Raw genomic sequence first — 19,772 nt, 5'->3', positions numbered from 1 at the left:
ATACTTGGCTGACATGGAAGATGAAGGCATATTAGGATTGGACTATCTACTACCGAGAAAGTGTGTAGTTAATTTCCCCTTTGTTATTCCCAAACGTCATTTTAAATGACACCTAATTAGTTCAACCTCTCTTTTAACAGTTACCGGAACTTGGCTTGACTTCAGCCCCATCATCATCAACTTTTTCAGTCGGGGACCAGTTAAAGCTTGAAGATGGTATTCTTCTCCAGAGATGGGAAAGTGACGAGCTAGCAAACGGTTATACCGAGAAAGTTACGGGAAGTTGTGCTGCGTCAATCCCATGATAATTTAAGAGGAGGACATCTCGGAATTAAGAAGACATTGAGTCACATACAACAAAGATTTTACTGGATAGGTATGAGGCGAGATGTGGAAGAATGGTGCAGGACATCCAGTACATGTAGTGCTAAAAGGGGATCCAAGCATAAGGGACGCCCACCTTATGAAGAGTTGCCTGTGAATATGTCAGAGTTTGTGGAAGTGATATCGAAAAGGATGAACGATATTCACCATCAAGTGCGTTCAAACTTGAAAACGTCTGCTGATGATGATGTTATCTTATGATAAGAGATCTACTGAAGTCAGCTTTGAACAAGGAGACAAGGTATGGTTGTATAATCCCAGGAAGACCAAAGGGAAGTCTCCTAAGTTGTCTTTTCCATGGGAAGGCCCATATGACATAGTGGATCGTCTCTCAGACGTGACTTTCCGGGTAAAATGTGGTCGGCGAGGTAAGCCAAAAGTGGTGCATGCCAACAGGCTTGGGCATTATCATGGTCCAGGACATTTCAGTTGGGACGAAGTGGACAACAGAACAAATGACGTTGCTGAAGACGTGCCACCTGAAGAAGCCACTGTCGAAGAAGAAACTCTACTCAGTTTTGAGAAGGGAAACGGTGACGCTCTTGATGAAGTTACTACCACTGATGTGACTGTTATCGACGATAGAACATTTCCTGATGAAGCAGATGAACCCCATATGAAGCAGAAGCCAACGAGACTGAGACCAGTACGGAAGAAGATACGTCCCATAAAATTAAGAGACTTTGTTGAATTGTAATTTTGTGTTTGTAATTCTGTACATTTAATTAAGTTGTTGTTAATTGTTATTGGTTCATTGTAAGTGGCAGGACGAACAATACTAAGGAGGGGCAGTGCTGCGTCAGCGAGGTCACGTGACTAGTATCACGCCACCTGTTTCTAGAAATATCCTGTTCCTTCAAGAACGCCCTAGCATTTACTAGATATGTGTTAGTCTTGTATATATATAAGACGGTCACAACGTGACGGAAGAACAGTGCAATGTTATAGAGCGACTGTTGAAATTAAGTGTATCGTAAAGTTGTATTCGGAAAGAATAAACCAGTTTTATTTAAGAAAGGACTTGTGTCGCTAAAGTTTCGTCGGAACGAATTTACGGAAAATTAACTAACGAACGGAGACGTAACAATATCATTATTCATTTTCTACTTATACTTACAACACGAAATTTCAAGATTCTTAACTTTCATAAATTTTATAGATTATTAAATCATCATTACATAATCTCACGCACCCTCTAGCAAACAAACAGTTAAATTAAAATATAAGAAATATAACTTTCAACAAATACACGTTATCATGGTTCTAAGAAGGAAGTCTATCGTGTCTTGATTATAACATGTGATTGCAAGATTATTTACATAACTCTTGCAGGAATATATGATATGATCGGTAGAATTATATAGCAAAAGGTCCAGAAATTTTTTATATCTCTAACGCTATGTGTTCTAACTGTTATTGTAAAATCTACGTAACAAAGTTTTATGTTTGCTCTTTTTGTTTTTCACTCAGGGATTTACATCACTATATTTTTGACAAAAAAACAGTCATTCATTCATTCAAAGGATAACGCTCTTAAATGTTTATGTAGATCTTTGGACCACTAAGCTATAGATCAGTGTTTTGGACTGATTTAGCAATCTTTAATTGCTTGCTTTGTTGTTTCTAAAAGATAAAGTGCGATTTTATAAAACGAAGTCATATAAATAGGAAAGTTTTCTTTATAAACATTTATAAATATTGAATTATATCATTATGTTTTTATTTCATGTTTATCATATACTAGATGGTCCCGTAAACTAATTCTAGTAGTTTCAGTGTCAGAATGGAAACACATTTTTTACCTCCGTATCGGGTTTTGTTTGCTTGCATACAGGTTTATGCTTTTGTTTTTTGTTTAATTTTATTCCAATATTTTATGATGGAGTCTATTTTTTTTAGTGCGTTTGTGCTAATAATTACTGGTATTGGTTTACATTATATTGTAATTCCGCCTGTGGAGAAATCGATTGCTTTACAAGTGTTGGGAGTACTTGGTGAGGAAGAAGATAAACATCCACGTATTTACGCTCATCGAGGCGGTGGGCATGATGCCCCCGAAAATACATTGGCAGCTTTTCGAAAAGTAAGTTGCTATAACTTTCGAGATTTTTTAATATTTTAAATATTAAATATTTTTCAGTAACTACGCTTACGTAAATATATTGTATAAGTTGTATTAATAAAAATATGTAAGATATTAGCAAAATCTCTCTCTCTCGTTTTCTTAATAATTATCGTACAATAATAATTACTAATTATTTAATATACCTTATGAATTATCATTATCATATAATTTGTGTACTTATTCCAATAAAAGGGTTAACTTTTGACATTGTTATGGTTAATACTACTACTAATAGGAACAACTTCAAGAAGAAGGACAGGTCCCTTATTTCCAGTACGAGAAATCAGAACCACTTTGCTTCTCATAAAGTTTTTATAGATTTATGATTTTTTTAACTTGGATTAAGGTTTTGTCTAGTTAGGCAAATATTATCAAAACTGTTATTGAATGAAATGGTGACAGTGTTATTTTCTTATTTGTACAGTCTATTTAATTTTATAAATTTATTCAGCCTTGAACGAAAATCATTAAAACAACTAATTTAAGAAAACAATTTTTTAAAATAAAAATAATGAACTTTGGTAGAAACAATGTATAAGACTGAAAGTAGTATTTGCTAAGTGAAAATATTTATGGTATCATTGATGGTATGGTTTTCTTTGCACATACTCTATTCAACTTTTTTAGTGTACTTTTAATAGGAATAGGATAAAAGAGATAGTTTTGAACTTAAAAGAAATGTTACTGATAGATATCTTTACAATTAGCAGGAATAAGTAAAGTTAAAAATGTGACTACAAAGCTGTGATGTTGCTTTGAATCAGGGGTGAAGTTTTGTCGGTACTTTAATTTTGTACATTATATGTAGAATGTGATAATGCTGTAATTTAAATATTCTGTGATTGTTGTTGTGATTATTTGTTTGACTGATAAGCATGGCCTTATACTGTCATTAACATGCTTTTATTGTTACATGTTGTTATACATACCTCAGACTTTGTGTATTCCATGAATTTCTAGTTAAATATCAAGTTTTTAAAATACAAAGTTAGATTAGTAAAAAGCCTTAAAAGTAGGCCTGTAAATACAGGTAGTGAGTAAAAATTAGTATGATTTAATTAAGGGTTGGCGAGCCACGAAGAATGAAAAAGACTCGTAGAGAACCATAAGCCTAGCCAAAATTTTGTTTAAATGTACTTAGTGCTGAAGTATTGTCAGTGAGTTAGGTTTACATGTGTAGCTCTGTGTATTGATTTTATCTAAATACAGTAAAAAAAAGGTTTAGATGTTATTGAATTGATTGAAATAGATTTCATACTTTAAAGTAAAATTTTATTAATAACACATCAAGTTTTGTTTCTCAGTAAGTTTGTAAGTTGTCTGGCAATCTCCCCCCCCCCCAAAAAAAAAAGCTGGAAGTGCAAGATAAACCATAGACTATAGGTCAGCAAATTGTACAAAAACTAAATCATTTTGGAGAATTTGGAACTATAGCATCTATAATTGGAAGAAAAGATGGGAAGAAACTAAGAGAACACAATAACAACTGTGCCAATAGCAGAATGTGAAGATTTTGAAAGAGCATTGCTCGAAACTTAGAAACCTGTGAGATTTTCAAGATAACACATTCAAAAATACAACTGAAATTTACAGTATTGCTGGAAGAATACTATCAAAATTTAAAAGAACATTAGTAGAGTAGAACAGCAAATGTGAAAAAGACATGAATTTTGATGAAACCATTGATATTAAATGTAGACATGTAGCTGTTCGTGAAATGACAGCTTTCAGTATTGTCACAATGTCCTAAGGTGTGGATTATAGAGTTAAGACAGTATAGTAAAATATAATTTCACATGTTGAACAGACATTGGAGTTAAGACACTACAGAAAGATATAGTTGAACACATCTTCACACATTGAACAGATATTGGATGCTAGATAAAGACCCTAACACAGAGAATGAACAAGTTATAGGAACCAACTGTTCTCTTGTCTGTTAGTTTATAGGGATTCCAGCTAAGGACAGATTTAACTTCTACAGCAGTATCTTCCAAAACTATGTTATTACAAGGATTCCAACTATCTCTTAAGCCACTGGGTTTACAGAATTGCTTCCACCTTTCTTGTTCATAGAAAATCCAATGAATTGTAATCACAAATGAATGTGGGAAATTTATGAGACCCAAGTCTGAACTTCTCAAGTTAACAAAAGGAATATTGAACAGCATAACAATAATATTAATTTTGCTGCCAACCTGTGAAGACCAGAATCAGTAACAATGGGCAACCTACTATTGGAAATAAAAAATTACTTAGATACTGTTTTGTTCTGTTCTTTCCAGTTGATTTGGAATGACTTGTTAGAAACAGGTTATGTTCAGAATGGGGAGTTGATTGCTTAGTACATAAAATTTGGTAGAGCATTGGTCTCAAAAAATTAGTATGAGCTGAGAGATCCAGGATTACCACTGGTAGGGGCAGACTTCTTAACATTCTGATTAATTTAGTTGTCTTCAGCTAGTTATTTAACCCTTGAAAGCCATCTGATTTGCATAAATAATGAATTAAACCATCTATGTACACTTTGCTCAATGATTGGTCCAGTTGTGATGTTGGTAATAATCAATTGGTAAACACGAATTAGCAGAACTTTAGTTCAGATATGTTTAATACAACTGTGAAAATAATAAATATACTGTGGGTCTCTCCAAGTTCATTCATGAGTTTTTACAATCTGCTTCCTTCTTTGAGTCTTAACATTGTCCTTACAAGTGTTTATCATAGCACATAAGCTTTTATGTAACATTCAGGTTATTATTTGTAGTTAGTTTTTGTTTACTCTAAGAATTTGTTTAAGATGTGTATATTTTGAAACATTCATTGTAGATGTTATTCATTATTTCTGTGGTTATTGTTCATCAGCTAGATAAGATACAGTACTTTCACAGGTGTGAACCAAAGAGTTCACTGATACAAGTCGTCTGTAGCGATTAATCTCTATCCGAGGGAAAAGCTGAATGTCAGCTTTGCCATGTAATTTGTTTTCTCTGTAACATTAGGGTGATAAGCAGGAGTTGCCAAATATCTAACATTTATGACACTTAAAAGCCAGCCCTAAATTATAGGACCAAGGCCAGCAGCTTAATACAGTGAGGGGCATGGGGGAAAGAAGAAGGGTAATTTTCACCTGTCCTGAGAACATTTATGAACAAATTTTCAATTTTGTTCTAGTTGTGCATTTTAAACATAAACAAGAGATATACACACACACACCTTTTTTTAAGTGTATCTTAATGTTGTCCATCTTCACAAGATGTTGAATAAATCACAGAATGTCTGGTGTAAAAAAAAGATTGAGAACAGGTATTCACTGCCTAGTTTTGAGTTGTCAGTTCCTAAAGCTCCACTGATCCTACACTAAGAAATATGCCAATGATTCTGTTATAAAAGCATGTTTATAACAATTACAGAATGGAAAATAAAAAATAATTACTAACTTCAGTAAATCTGTAGACTAACTGGAAAGAAGGTATTACACTACATATAAGAAGCTGTTAACCATTATCCAAACTATGTGTCATTTATACTAGTACTGTTTGGGTATAAATTTATTTACAAAAATGATCTTCCATCTTTGAAATGGCTTATTCTTTTTTGGAATATTTTATTACAAACAACAAGAAAGCTACAAAAAGCCATGGATATGAGTATGTCACATTGCATTATCTTTGGTAGAACTTTGAATTATCATGGTGGCCATACAGTGAAGATGGCAGTAGGTCCTGTAAACATCAAGAGTACCACAATAGTGAATAAGGTCATCATAGAAGGAGACAGTCCAAAGTCTTCTTATATTGAATTCATGTGGTTCAGCAAACAATTTCAAGATAATAATTTAAGTATTTGGTATATTACTAACTAATTAAAACTGAAAAAAAAAATGAAAGTCAACATCATAGACAATAGCCTCCAGCAGTCCACAGAAAAGTATGAACATTATTTTTTTGTTTTTTTCCAGACTTTAAGAGACAGCAATAATTTTCACTTGCAGGAGTTTATGTACTTCTTTCTGTTAAAAGCATTCAACTTCAGGTGTTTTGTTGGAATATTATAAATATCATACACTTCTCTTTTCTTATGTTTAGTTCCACAGATTTTGCATTGAAAATAAATTACATTTGTTACTGTTTAGATCCAAAAAGAAACTAAAAATGGAAACTGTGATTTATTTGGATTTTTATGTTCATATCCTCATCTCCATCAAATGGCTTAAGTACATTTTATTGTTTTTCTTTCTGTTTGTTTCAGGCAAAAGACAATGGAGCAACTGGTGTGGAATTTGATATTTCTTTAACTAAAGATGGTATTGCAGTACTTTTACATGATGATACTGTTGACAGAACCACCAATGGCTCTGGAAGTATTGGGGATATGACATTTCATGAAGTGAGAGAACTTGATGCTTCCAAACATCACCCCCAGAGGTACAACTACTAAGAAATACATTACATTTGCAAATACTTCTATCAACCTGTATTATTTCATTTTTGGATGTGATTAGTTAGTGCATTTTTAAAAATATAAGTCTTATTTAAGATGTTCTGATGATAGCAAGTTTAATGTGATGAGCATGGCCTTAATTTCTGGAACTGTCTAAAAAGTTTAGGAAGTAGTTTGAACCATAAATTTAAACATTGAGTTACACTAAAGTTTGTGACCCTGGCTTGTGTCTTACTGTCCATGGTGTTGCAGATTTCTTGTTGTTTTTTTTAAAATTGACCAATAATGACAACCCATTTTGTATCTGGTGAATGAAGCGAGTTATAGTTTAGAATAATGAGTTTAACACATGTTATAGTATATACAGTTGTAATAAGTTTGCTATTTTTACTAGTAACTATGGCATTAAGAAAAGGTATAGACTTTCAGACATTTTCAGTATGTGTAAATATGAGCTTTAAGTTGGGGTGTTGATTATTAAGGAATTCAAAGAACTCTGTAAGAGAAGGGAGTCGATGATTCCAGATACTGAAAATGTCATCAATATATCTGTACCACTTAACTGGTTCAAGATTGTTTTTTTCAAAATTCCACTGAGTAAGAGCTGATGATTCAAAGAAATGCATAAAAATAGAAGCAAAAACAACAGCAATATTGTTGGCCATAGTGATACCTTTGGTTTGTTTATAGAGGGCTGAATTGAATTTAAAGTAGCTCTTGTTGAGAGCACATCTGAGAGAATGTTTGAAGAGTTCTATAGGTTGCAGAAGGGGTAGTCAATGTAATAAGATTCATAACCAAACTTATACTTTATTCTATGGAAATTGAAGGGTACATAGAGACGACATCAAGACTAAATAGGATAGTGTTTGAACACATCTGTAAACCATCTTCATGTAATCTGTAAAGAAAGTCATTGGTGCTATTTATGTGTGTAGGGATTCTATTGAGACGAGGGTGATGTAGATTTTTGAGTAGCCAAGATACAGATGCTAATGGAGAGCTGTATATGGAGACTATGGGTTTTAGAGGTGTCAGATTTATGATCTTTGGGTAATTCATACAGTTCAGGGACTTTGAATGAGATGATCTAAGATTGTCTAAGAGTCACATAAATATATTAGTTTTACTTTTAAAGTTCTCCAAAATGTCTTTAGCATTTTTTCGTAGTTCTTTTGTAGGGTCTTTGCTTAGTGGTTCATAAGTAGACATATCATCAAGTTATACCTTAACTTTTCCAACATAAGTGGATGTATTCATTAAAACAAAGCCTTTACACTTGTCATTCATTTTCACAATTATGTTATCAATAATTTTTAACTCATTGATAGCTAACCACTCATTCTTGAAAGATTGAACTTTAAATTTTAAAAGCTATTTAAAATTCTATCAACATCTTTTTTTATGTTTCTCAATACTGTTTTCTACACAATACACATTACTACAGAGTAGAAACATATGGAAAACTATTTATGTAAGGGTGAAATTAACAGTTAATTCTACTGTAACACTTTCATACTTAATCAGAAAGAATCAAGTTTTATTAACTAAACGTTAGGTTATAACATTTGTGTGGGTATAATTGACACACGAGTTGTCCATTTCTTTGCTATAGCACTCCCAGGATTTTCTAATATTGCTTTTAATATAGGAAACTAAGACTTCAGTGCATGTCTTTATACTTGATAATATTATAACAAAAAGGATAAAATATGTAATCTCTGCATTAAAAGCTTGTTCTTGCACATATATAGTGTGATAAAGTTTTTATCAATAAAATGTAGTTAAAATGACTGATAACAATAAACTTTTTTTTTTATGTTGGCTTTAGTTCACTCTATGAAGGTGAGAAAATCCCTACTCTAGAAGAAGGTGTACAAGAATGTATAAAGCTTAACTTGAGGATGATTTTTGATGTAAAAGAATATGATGAAAAGGTAAGTGTACATGTACTTCCCATATGGAGGTTTTATTCTAGTGAATTGTAGCATTTGGGCTATTTAAAAAAAAGTTTGTCATATATATAAAGACACACACAGATTTTAACAATTCCAGGATATATTTGTACAAGTTATAGAATGTATATTTGATCTTCTCTGAATATGAAAAGTTTGTTTAGGTTGAGAATTATAATCAGTCCATGGACAATAAGAACCACCTTTAAGAATGTCTTTTTACACTCACTGTTGATTAAGGTAATAATCTAAACTTGCCCTTTTCAGGAAATCATCAATTCTCCTCTTTTAATCTCTTAGAAAATGCTGGCTTCCACTATTGCTGATGACAACCCATACCATAAGTCAATTGTTCTGTTGATAAGTACAATTGTCTTCACCTGCAGCCTAGCCTCTCTTTTTCAAATCTTAAACTGATGTCCTATTATCCTATTAAGGCACAAAGAAATCACAGACCTTTATTCTAACAATCTCTTGGATAACCTTGTAAACTTTGATAAGATCACCTCTTACCCTTTTTTTCTAAAAATAAAATATCTTAATCTATCTCTGTAAGATATCTCTTCCATCCCTGCTATCATCCTAGTAACCCTAACTAATAATTTGTAGAGAGAGAGATAGTTACCTTTTTTAACTTGTAATCATGATGTTTCTAAATAGATGCTAAAATTCTGTTGGCTTTATTAAAAACAACAGAACACTGTGTCGATGGTTTGCATGACTATTCCATCACTATGTCAAGATTGGTCATTTCCCAACTCACCATTTGATTTAAGTCAGTCTGTAATATTAAAACTTCCTCAATACAACAAAAAATATCAGATTTTAGTGTCACCAGCAGACTTTACTAATATACTAATTATGCCCATATCAGTATTATGAGTGTAAATAAGAAAGCACATAGGCTCAACCATTGACCCTTGAAGTATTCTACTAGTAATAATGGTCCAGTTTGTCTGGACTCCATTAACAATAACCTTTTGCTTTCTCTCATCTCACCATCCTACAGTCCAGTTAAATAGTCATTTCTCGACCTCTACAGATGTAATTTTCTTAGCTAATATTTTATTTGGTACTTTATAAAAAGCTTCTTGAAATTCTAAGTACACCAAATCCTCACTCTTTACTTCATCCAGAAAAAAAAAGATAACAGATTAGTAAAGCAAGACTGCCCTTCATTGAGTCCATGTTGGCTTCTAATCTTTCAGTTTTTCTACTTAATACAGAGGTATTAACATCTACATGATTCATAGAATGCTCAGGATCAGGAATATTGTTAATATCTTCTATTGTTAAAACAGAAATGAATGAAACTGTAGTTGTATTTGAGATTAACTAAGTAAAAACCCAAGTGTACATCCATTATATATGGAACTGTGATGCTAAGCCATTATTTTAGTATAAAAACTGTAATTTTTGTACTTTTTATTTATATCTGGCAATTTATGCTTGGAGGGGGAATATTTTGCTAAGATACTAGAAATAGATTGTTATTAATGTTTTGTTGGATTACCGAACCCAATTGTATAAAATTTACATGTGGAACATTAATCTATAGAAGTGCAAACACTCAATATCATGTGCACACTGGCTCATGGTATTTCTATTACTGGATTTTCAGGCCTGAATAAGAATTATAGCACTCACTTTGTTTGCATGTCAATCCAGCCTGAAATATTGTTTCATAGACCCATAGACATCATGTGGCCTTGATAATTTTTAACATTATAAAAACAGCTTTGATGTCTATAAGTAGACCTAAAAGTCTTGCCAATCATCTGGTTGCCTCATGGAAAAACAAGTGTGGTACAAGTGGATGCCTTATGGGGAAAACAAGTGTGGTACATGTGAGTGCTTCACAGGAAAACAAGTGCTGTTACATGTTGTTGTCTCTTGTCGAAACAAAGGAGGTACATGTGGGTGCCTCTTGGGGAAACAAGTGTGGCACATGAAGTGTACCATTTTTCTACACTTCAGTTGCTAGATTAATTTTGTATTGGTTTTAATGTAGAACATTGATCAAGAAAGTCACCTAGTTTCTCTTGCTTTAATTATTCAAAGGACTGATTGAGTCACCAAGGATGTCACATCCTGTTAGGAAAGGTTATTATAGCATGAAATATGCTAAAGTTAGTAACAGTGATAGTTTCTCATGGTAAATATGGTGATATTTTGAAGGCTTTACACTCCTTTTTAATGTAGGTAACATGTGCACTTAGAGTGAGAGAGAGAGAGAGAGACTGTTATCATATTACTGTTTTCTTTGTTTTTTAGACTTTTAGCTAGATTTCCGAAAGTTCTTTGTTAGAGAGTTAGTGAATTTGTTAGAGATTCTCTGTCTTAGACACATTTTGCAGTTCCTTGTTTAATATAGATTTTGATTGAGTGTTTTCTCTGTTTTCAAACACATTTACAGATTGTAGGTTTTCTGTTTTTGAGAGATTAATTTTTGGCTTTAAACATTTATTTTGTGCTTTCTATAACTGTTGAGAGAAACCTAATAAAGATCTCTTCTTTTTGCATTTGCTTGATATTTAACTTTCATTATGTTTTATTAATAAAGACAGTTATTTTTTTATGTAATTTTGTTTTCACCCTCTCTATTTATGTCAGACTCCATCAAAGTCTGGGAAAGTTAGATCTTTGAGCTTATATTGTATCCAACAGATCTCCTGATTTTGTGGTTTCTACCTAATTACTCTGAAGCAGCTCTGTGAATTTGAGAATACAATACAACCATGACAACTGACAACTATGGACTACATCTTTGCTTGCTCTTTACTGATTTGTTGATGATCAGTCTCACAGAGTAAACACAGAAAGAAAAAACAAGAGAGTTTGAGAAAAGGCTGCAAATATTTCATCAAAAATTACCACCACGATATTACTGTGACAACATTTCCATTCATTGTCTAACCTAGATTGGATCATGGTTCAATTTTACATCAGAACAATATCAACAATGATAATAGACTAATAGTTATAACTTCTGGTAATAATAATAATACATTAACTTAGTGACAGTAATAATAAGAAATCTATTAAATTAATGATAATAACTTCTGATAGTCTAGCAGATTGTGTTTACATCAGTGGACTGAGTAACATTTTTAAATTCCATTAGAACTTCACCAACAACACATTAATTGTGATGAGCAAAGCTGAGACATTACTTCTGGCCAGCATGTTCTCCAAAGAACTCTGATTGTTATAATAATTTTTTGAATAGGCTAAAAGTAAAACTGAGAGGATTCTAACCAGTGCTTACAAAGCATATGTTCAATGAATTAAGCTGTTCTATTCAATTTTGAAAAATTCAGGTATTCTTCATCAGTTTATTAGAATAGAAAATGGTAGAATTCTTAGGCTGTCTGTCAGCCTCTGAAATTTAAAAAATAGTAATTTACTATTGCTAATTAGATATGTCATAACTCGCTTACTAACTAATTATGATATATTATCAGTAACACACTGTCCTTTATCTATTTCAAGAATTGTAGGACGGTTGTCACATTTTCTGAATTCTGCTATCTATCTTGTAACAAAGCATTTCTTTTGGTAATTTATTGTAACTATATAGTAGCATTTACAACTACTTGTTTAATCTTCTAGTTTTATAATACCATTTGAAAGTAATTGACTAGTCTGACTGTTAACTGGCATGTTATTTTAAAGGCATTGGCAGCAGTTTTGGATATATTTGAAAAGTACCCAGAGCTGTACAAAGTTGCTGTAGTGGCATCATTCTACCCTAACTTCATATATCAAGTAAGAGTGCTTTTCTTGTGTTTCTGTTTATTATATAACTTTACTGAGGAACTGTTTACTAATATTTAATATAGACTAAAAAAAGAAAAGTTATGAGGTGCATAAGTTATGTTTCTTATTTGTTATGTTTTGATATTAAAAAATTTAAAAGCTGGAAGAAATATTAGATACTGGTAATTATTTGTTCTCTCTATTGTAAATATATCTAATAATTAAAAATTTTAAGATCTAGATGTAGAAATTAGTCTAAAAGAAATTTACACATTAATTTAGTTTTTGTGCTTTTGTTACTGTCCATTGGATATACAACAGTGATCTTTTTTCACAGGGAATAAAACTTGAGTAAAATAAAAGAAACTGAATTATAACTTCTGGAAGTCTCGGCATTTAGAAGCTCTGACATGAGAGCAGAAGTATTTATATAAATGCAGCTCTCTGAAAAGCTATTTTTGGAAACAGTGTACTTGTGACTCTTCTTTTGGATTCAACTCTATTAAACTGCCTTACGTAATTTATGCTCTGCTTCTATCTTAATTTTGGTCTTGTGCAAATACTTCATATGAAACACGCAACCTCCTCAAGTTTTTCTAATTATAGTTATGGCAACACCTCAGCAGAGGTTAATTCTGAAGAGATTCTTCCACTTAAAGATAAACTTTATACACAAGTGTGGTACAAGCCAAATGTCCTCATGAAGATAAAAACAAAACACTTGCATTACGTATTTGTATTGATTAAATTGTAAAATTAGAGGCATCTTTTACAAGTTGGCCTGGTGGTTAGGGTGCTTAATTTGCAATCTGTGGGTCAATGGTTCAATTCCTTGTTACTGAGCATGCTTACCCTTTCAGCTGTGGGGGCATTATAATGAGGCGGTCAATCTAGCTAATCATTGGAAAAAGAGTAGCTCAAGAGTTGATGATGGGTGGTATTGACTAGTTGCCTTCCCTCTCATCTGTCACTTCTAAATTAGGATTGGCTAGCAAAGATAGCTTTCAAGTAGCTTTGCTCTAAATTTGAAGAACAAACTAACAAACTTAAACCTCAGGCATCAGCTTTGCCATTGTGCTTGATGTGTTTGTTAAAATGCAATGCCATGGCTTTGCTGTATGCTATAACTATTTTTGTTTTTGAGCTCAGTTAAAATTGCTCCAAATTCTCATCAGTTGAATATGATAAAGATGTCAGTTATCTTTTCCAAATGTTTTATTTACACCAGAACAGGATTTGCATTTTTCTACTCAGTTTTATGATAAGCCCACAAATTTAATTAGAAAATTATTCTCTCAGATGATTAAAGTTCTGTAGTTAAAACCTACTTAATAGAGAAAGCACTTTGTTGTCTGTCAAGAATTGTATGAAAAAGTAGGGCAACTTATTTTTAAGTTGGTTACTAAAAAACAAAGGCTTCAAACCTAAAAATGGAATTTATGAAAACAAACTACTCCATGTGTCAATAGTGTTTCTGTACCTTTATGTAAGATTCTAAATAATGTGATCATATGAGTGGCATTAAAGTTTCTCAGAAATTCACTCTTAGAATTTGTTTGAAGTATGTATAAAGCTGGTGTAGCCTATGGGTTATCTTCTAAAGAATGTCTGTCACTATAAATAAACATCATTCTGTGGAGAGGTGAGTATTTATCTGAAATACATTTTCAGCTAAGAAAAATGTTAACCTTGCCCATGTATTGTTTTCTTTTAAATTATCTTCTTTGTTATATTTTCTCATTTACTTGCACTTATCATATGATGATTTCAGTAGTTTACAGATTTTTTTTTTATCCTATTCAGTTACGAAGTGCCAATCCCAAAATTGTTTGTGCTTTAACTTGGCGACCAAATTTTATTTCCTATGATGACATTGTGAATGGTCAGCCACGGTTCAGAATACCTTGGAAAATGAATTTAGGGAAGGTTGGTGACTACTTTTTGGATTGGTCTATCCATAGCTGGCTGTGGTATGTTACAGGTGTGTCTGCAGTTCTCATTCACAAGGATTGCATTTCTCAGTAAGTCAGAAAATTGTATTCATGAAGAAAATATCAGTTTTCAGCTTCATATATTTTTGTTATTTTTGTGAGGGTAAGTAATAGTCAAATTCACGTTTAAAGATAAAATAAATATGCTACTGAGTGTATGTATATATAAAATTTTGTAAATCATTTTCTCATACAAATTTTAACATTTAGAAGAAAATATAATTTCTATAATGGATTAGTTAAAGTCTTAATATTCTGATTTCTTCATACATAAGTTGCAGCTAAGTAAAATATAAAGGAGGTGGAAATACTTTTTATGATTGGTAAAACCAATGAAAAATAATAACCCTTGAGTGAACTCTGGTTTTTTTTCTTTGTAGAGAATATTTAAGGATGTGGAATTCTCGAAATATTCAAGTCATTCCATGGACAGTCAACCATCCAACAGAGAAGCAGCATTTTTTAAAAATTCTCCATACTCCAATTATAACAGATTCTGTGCAGGTCAATTTTGGAAATATGGAAGTTTTTCGTTAAGATTTTGAATATTCTGGATTGGAAATCAAAAATGCTTATCTTGAAAGCTGAAATTGTGCTTCATGAGCTCATAGCAAATGATGATTTATAAAACATTTTTTCATTTAAAACTAAAATTAGTAAAAAAAACACTGAGTGTCAAAAGTTATCAGTTCTGCATATGAAATCTTTATGTGCCTAGAAGATAAAAATTATTTCCATTTAACACAAGAAAATACTAGCACCTAAAATTTTATTTTTTCATGTTCCTTTGAAAATATAATTTAATTTAAGTGGGAATCTTCCTTTTAACATACAATAAAAGTTTCAGGGAAAAATGGCACCTGTTTTAGCAAAGGGTAATTAATGTATAATTAATGGTTGTAAACATAGAAACATCCAAAGCAGATGCAATTGGAGTTGACAAACAATTTGAAACATGCAAAAATGTTCCTTGCCATGCTGCTGGAAACTGTAAGAATTTAAAAATCATGTAATGAAATATTGATAAATAGTAGCTTTGTTGAACTAACCTGTATATAATATTTAAATATACACACCAAAACCAGGGTTAGGAGAGTACAGTGATATTTAATACTTTAAAAAAAAAACTTTATCTCTGTATGGTTCAATTTTTCAGTTCTTTTTTGTGCATTATATAAAAACTATAATAGTAAATGTTAATATAGATTTTTTGTAGTTTTCTGACTGTACATTCTAACGTAATTGATGACAATTAACAGGTCTAACAAGCCAGAACACATAATTTTGTTTCATCAGAAGTGATCACAGTCCATTTTCTTATATCTTAATCTTAACAACTGCAATTAACTGTAATAACTAAACTTAACCCTTTCACTGTGGCTGCTTTAAATGCATGCAGAATTGTTGCATGCCATAATCTGTATACAGCACACATTCGTCTCTCGGATGTGGACCGTACTCTATACAGTGAATAACCAGTCAATGGTTAAGATTAATTTTAGCAACTTTACACTGTGATTTGAATTTAACTATAAATAATCACTTGTAACTAAGTAGTTGAGGTAAGATTGCTTCACTTGTGTCTCATTTTGTTTAAAAGCTTGTGCACAAGACATAGTGGCACTATAAGCTCACATCTGTGCCATTTTCTAGCTTTATGTAATCCTTCACATTTAAAGGAACCTCAAAATAAAAGCTTTAACATTATCTTTAGGTGATGGAGAATCGATGTTGTCTTTTAAGAAAATATAAGGAAAAAATGAAGGTATAACAATATAAAGTTTATGGCAGCTCTATAATTTTATAATAGAGATGCCTAATTTTAATTTTTTGACAAATTTACATGTATTACTTATCAATTTTATGCTAGTGTTGCTTATTTTGATATGTTTAAATTTTTAAATCATTATATCTATAGAATTGTTCAGTCATCATGGATGAAGCCTAATTTGTTTGGGTTGTGTTCTGAAACCTTGGAGTACAGTAACTACCAGACATTAGGGAAGGACTTTATGAGATAATCATCTGTTACCAGGAAACATTATAGAATAAACTACTTTATTTCTGCAGATAAATTGTGTGTTGAAACTATTGAATTTTAAATCAAAAACTGATAAATTATTTTAATTTGAGAAGTATTTTATGAAAGCATATTAATTTTTAAAAGAAATAATTTATAAAGATATCTGCAGTGAATGGAAATTCTTCTTGCAATTTAAATTATGTATGCTAGTAAAATAAAACTGTCATAAAGATTTCACCAAAAGATCCTAGTAGCAGAAACATGCTACTAGGGTAACAATTTCTATATCTTGGAATTGATTTAAAAAACAGTAGCATAGAAAATATGGTTTATGTTTGATAATATAGGATTATTATTTGTAGTTTTGGAGTACTTGTACAGACAGAGATGTGCTCAAGTGGTTTTAATTGTCATCTTCAAACTATAACAGGTAGATAAAACTAAAATATTTAAAATTAATCATAACCCATCACTTAAACTTGCTTTAAACAATATAAAATATGATGTTTACACTGTAGTATATGTTGAGTTAAACAGTCGATTCTAGAAAGTTAAAAGCATTGTGATACAGTGCATGATGAATCCAATGTCTTTGTATTTTTTTTTGTATTAGTTAAAATATTTGTTCATCCTTCAAAGGATCTGGATTAAAACATTCCAAAGTCATATATTGCAGTATAGAAATACTTTGTTTTTCAATCAACTATAAAGTTTGTTTTTGGAATCATGTGGTATAGTTATATTTTTAAGATGTTTTTTAGTGAGTAGACTAATTGCTGATTCATTTTTTCAAAGAAAAAAAAACACCAAAAACTTTGAGGTTCCATGGATAGAAACATTGAATAAAAATTAATATTTTTTTCCACAAGTAAGTAATGTGTCAGATTAGTAAGCAAAAAAAAAATGAGGGTTATAAAATAATAAAGAATCCTATAGGCATTACTTTTTTTCAATATATACAAACATTTTAATCCATTGACTGCGGCTGCTCTGAATATCAAATGTACCAGCCGTACACCATATATGGCACACTCGCATTCAACAGCTGGAGGGGGACTGTATCCTATACGGCGAATTGGCACTCAATGAGTTAACATGCTGAATACAATAACTTACTTTTTTGTGTGTAATTAGAAACATTTTAGCAAAAAAATTTTTAGTTACAAAACTAAATTCACAAGGTTTAAATAAAATAAGTTTAAAACAAAGTTTAGAATAATACAAAAATGTATGTGTTTAAATAAAGAACTGGTAAATTATTTTGTTGCTCTGTGTATGTGAAAGTAGGTAAATAAAGATATTGAAGTATAGTATGATATGCTGATTGATTGAGATTCCTAAAATTGTATGAAAATGTTGAATTAATGTGCCGAATATAAAAACTTAATTTTTTGTGTATGTATGAAAGTAGGTAAACAAAGATATTCATGTGTAGTATGTTATGCTGATTGATAAAGTTTTCTACCATTGTGTGAAAATAAACATGTGCTCCTAGTTTTTGTTTGTAAGGGCTCAAAACATTTATTATGATCATAAATAAAACAGCTGTTGTACGTTAAAACCAATTTTAAATCAATATCTAATACATTATTATGTGTTTTTTGTGTGGAAAGTAGGTAGACAAATGGGTTTAAGTATAATCAAAGATACATCATGAAAATGTGTAAGTTAGTCATTTACATGCAGATTTTAGGCATTGTATAGTCTATTATTTAGACTTGATTTTATAACTAGAGACTTTCTATTAGCTATATTAATTCAGTCTTCATAGTAAATGAAGTTACATGCAAAATGTTTCCATGTTGGTGATTGAGTATAATTTTAATAAGGATACATAAACCTTTATCAAAGTAGTGCTTAGCTCCTTTTAGAATGTTGTTACAAAGCAACTTTACTTAGAATATTGTCAAACATGCAATTTATATTACTTTTGCTACATGGACAGTTAAATTTATATATACATGTATGTAACAATTTATAATTTCTTGTAAGGGTGACAACAAATTCCTGCTATTATGATCAATTTTTTTTAACCAATTGAGTGTATGGTGTAATGTAATGATTTATTAGATACCCTCAGACTCTTATTAATTAGAAATAATTTATTGAGAAATTGTGTATCTGTATAATTATCTTCAAATATATAATTGCACAAAGAGACCATGTGCATGGTATCCATATCTTAGGGCATGAAACTCTCAAAAAGTTAGGACAGATTAATATATTGTTACAATATTTTCTATTACTGAACAGGTTCTTTTGGGTTAGTTGGTAAAAGTAATGCAAAATTCAGTCCATGTAATGATAAGTTCATTTATTTCTTCAACAAGAGAATAACATTTGTTACAGGCTTTGTTCCTTGTAGGCTTAACTACACAAATAAATTTTTGTACAGAAATTCCAAGACTAATGGTGTGTGTAACTCACAAATATAAAAACGTTCTTGCAGAATTTCAGTCACAGGGGCATTAACCCTCACTTTCAAACTGACATTGAATTCACTCATTCATTGAATACTCGTTAATTACTCATTAACTAACTGCTTCACTGGGTCTCATATTTATTTTATTCACTTATTGCTATGTCATACATGTAATTATTAGATTCTATAAGGCCATAACTTTCATGAACTTTGTAAATTAGCCCCCCCCCCCAAGCAAACATACATCTAAATCTTAAAAACAGCTTTCAACACTGTCTTCTCTGTCCTTTGAGCAAATATAATGGTACACTAAACTGTCCATTCACCAAGTATTTAGGGTTTTCTTTTCAGAGGGTTATGGTGAACAGATGGCATGGCCTATTGCCCTTTTTTGCCTGGATAGATGGTCTAGTGGACACACTGGTGGGTTTCTTACTGGTGGTCCTCTGAAAGTGAACTTAACATAAATGTGGGCCCTTCCTCAGGTTGACTGTCCACAAGCAAATTCTTCTTTGGAATTACCCAGGTGGTTGTTCTCACACTAACTACTTCCAAAGACAGTCATAGTGAATGATCTTTGGCTTGGACTGTCTGACCTTCTTCAAATGATTTTTTTGAGTACAATGTATTGCCCTTTCCAAGACTTGCATAATTTTAGAGTTCATCCTTT

The 19,772-nt window shown here is 31.5% G+C and overlaps 1 protein-coding gene across 3 annotated transcripts; it reads left to right on the top strand.

The window, feature by feature from the left end:
• The first annotated feature begins 2,173 nt into the window (after window positions 1-2,173).
• On the top strand, window positions 2,174-19,079 carry LOC106477621 (glycerophosphodiester phosphodiesterase 1-like). 3 transcript variants are annotated; one of them, XM_022381135.1, is made up of 7 exons: window positions 2,174-2,467; window positions 6,761-6,936; window positions 8,784-8,889; window positions 12,583-12,675; window positions 14,470-14,687; window positions 15,038-15,161; window positions 16,576-19,079. In XM_022381135.1, the coding sequence occupies exons 1-7, from the start codon at window positions 2,261-2,263 to the stop codon at window positions 16,603-16,605; spliced, it is 954 nt and encodes a 317-aa protein (XP_022236843.1). In that variant the 5' UTR covers window positions 2,174-2,260; the 3' UTR covers window positions 16,606-19,079. The 3 variants fall into 3 exon arrangements, with proteins under 3 accessions (XP_022236843.1, XP_022236844.1, XP_013793619.2); XM_022381136.1 differs by lacking the exon at window positions 15,038-15,161; XM_013938165.2 differs by having other exon boundaries at window positions 15,038-19,079.
• The last annotated feature ends 693 nt before the right edge of the window (window positions 19,080-19,772 follow it).

Source organism: Limulus polyphemus, unplaced genomic scaffold, assembly GCF_000517525.1.
Source record: "Limulus polyphemus unplaced genomic scaffold, Limulus_polyphemus-2.1.2 Scaffold76740, whole genome shotgun sequence".
NCBI classification, from domain to species: Eukaryota; Metazoa; Arthropoda; class Merostomata; order Xiphosura; family Limulidae; genus Limulus; species Limulus polyphemus.
The sequence above is the reverse complement of the archived record's forward strand: the minus strand, read 5'-3'. Positions and strand labels throughout refer to the sequence as shown.

Coding starts and splice junctions, on each gene's coding strand:
- LOC106477621 (XM_013938165.2), top strand. CDS start 2,261: ATGATGGAGTCTATTTTTTTTAGTGCGTTTGTGCTAATAATTACTGGT. Junction 6,937..8,783: donor TCCAAACATCACCCCCAGAG/GTACAACTACTA, acceptor TGTTGGCTTTAG/TTCACTCTATGAAGGTGAGA. Junction 8,890..12,582: donor TAAAAGAATATGATGAAAAG/GTAAGTGTACAT, acceptor GTTATTTTAAAG/GCATTGGCAGCAGTTTTGGA.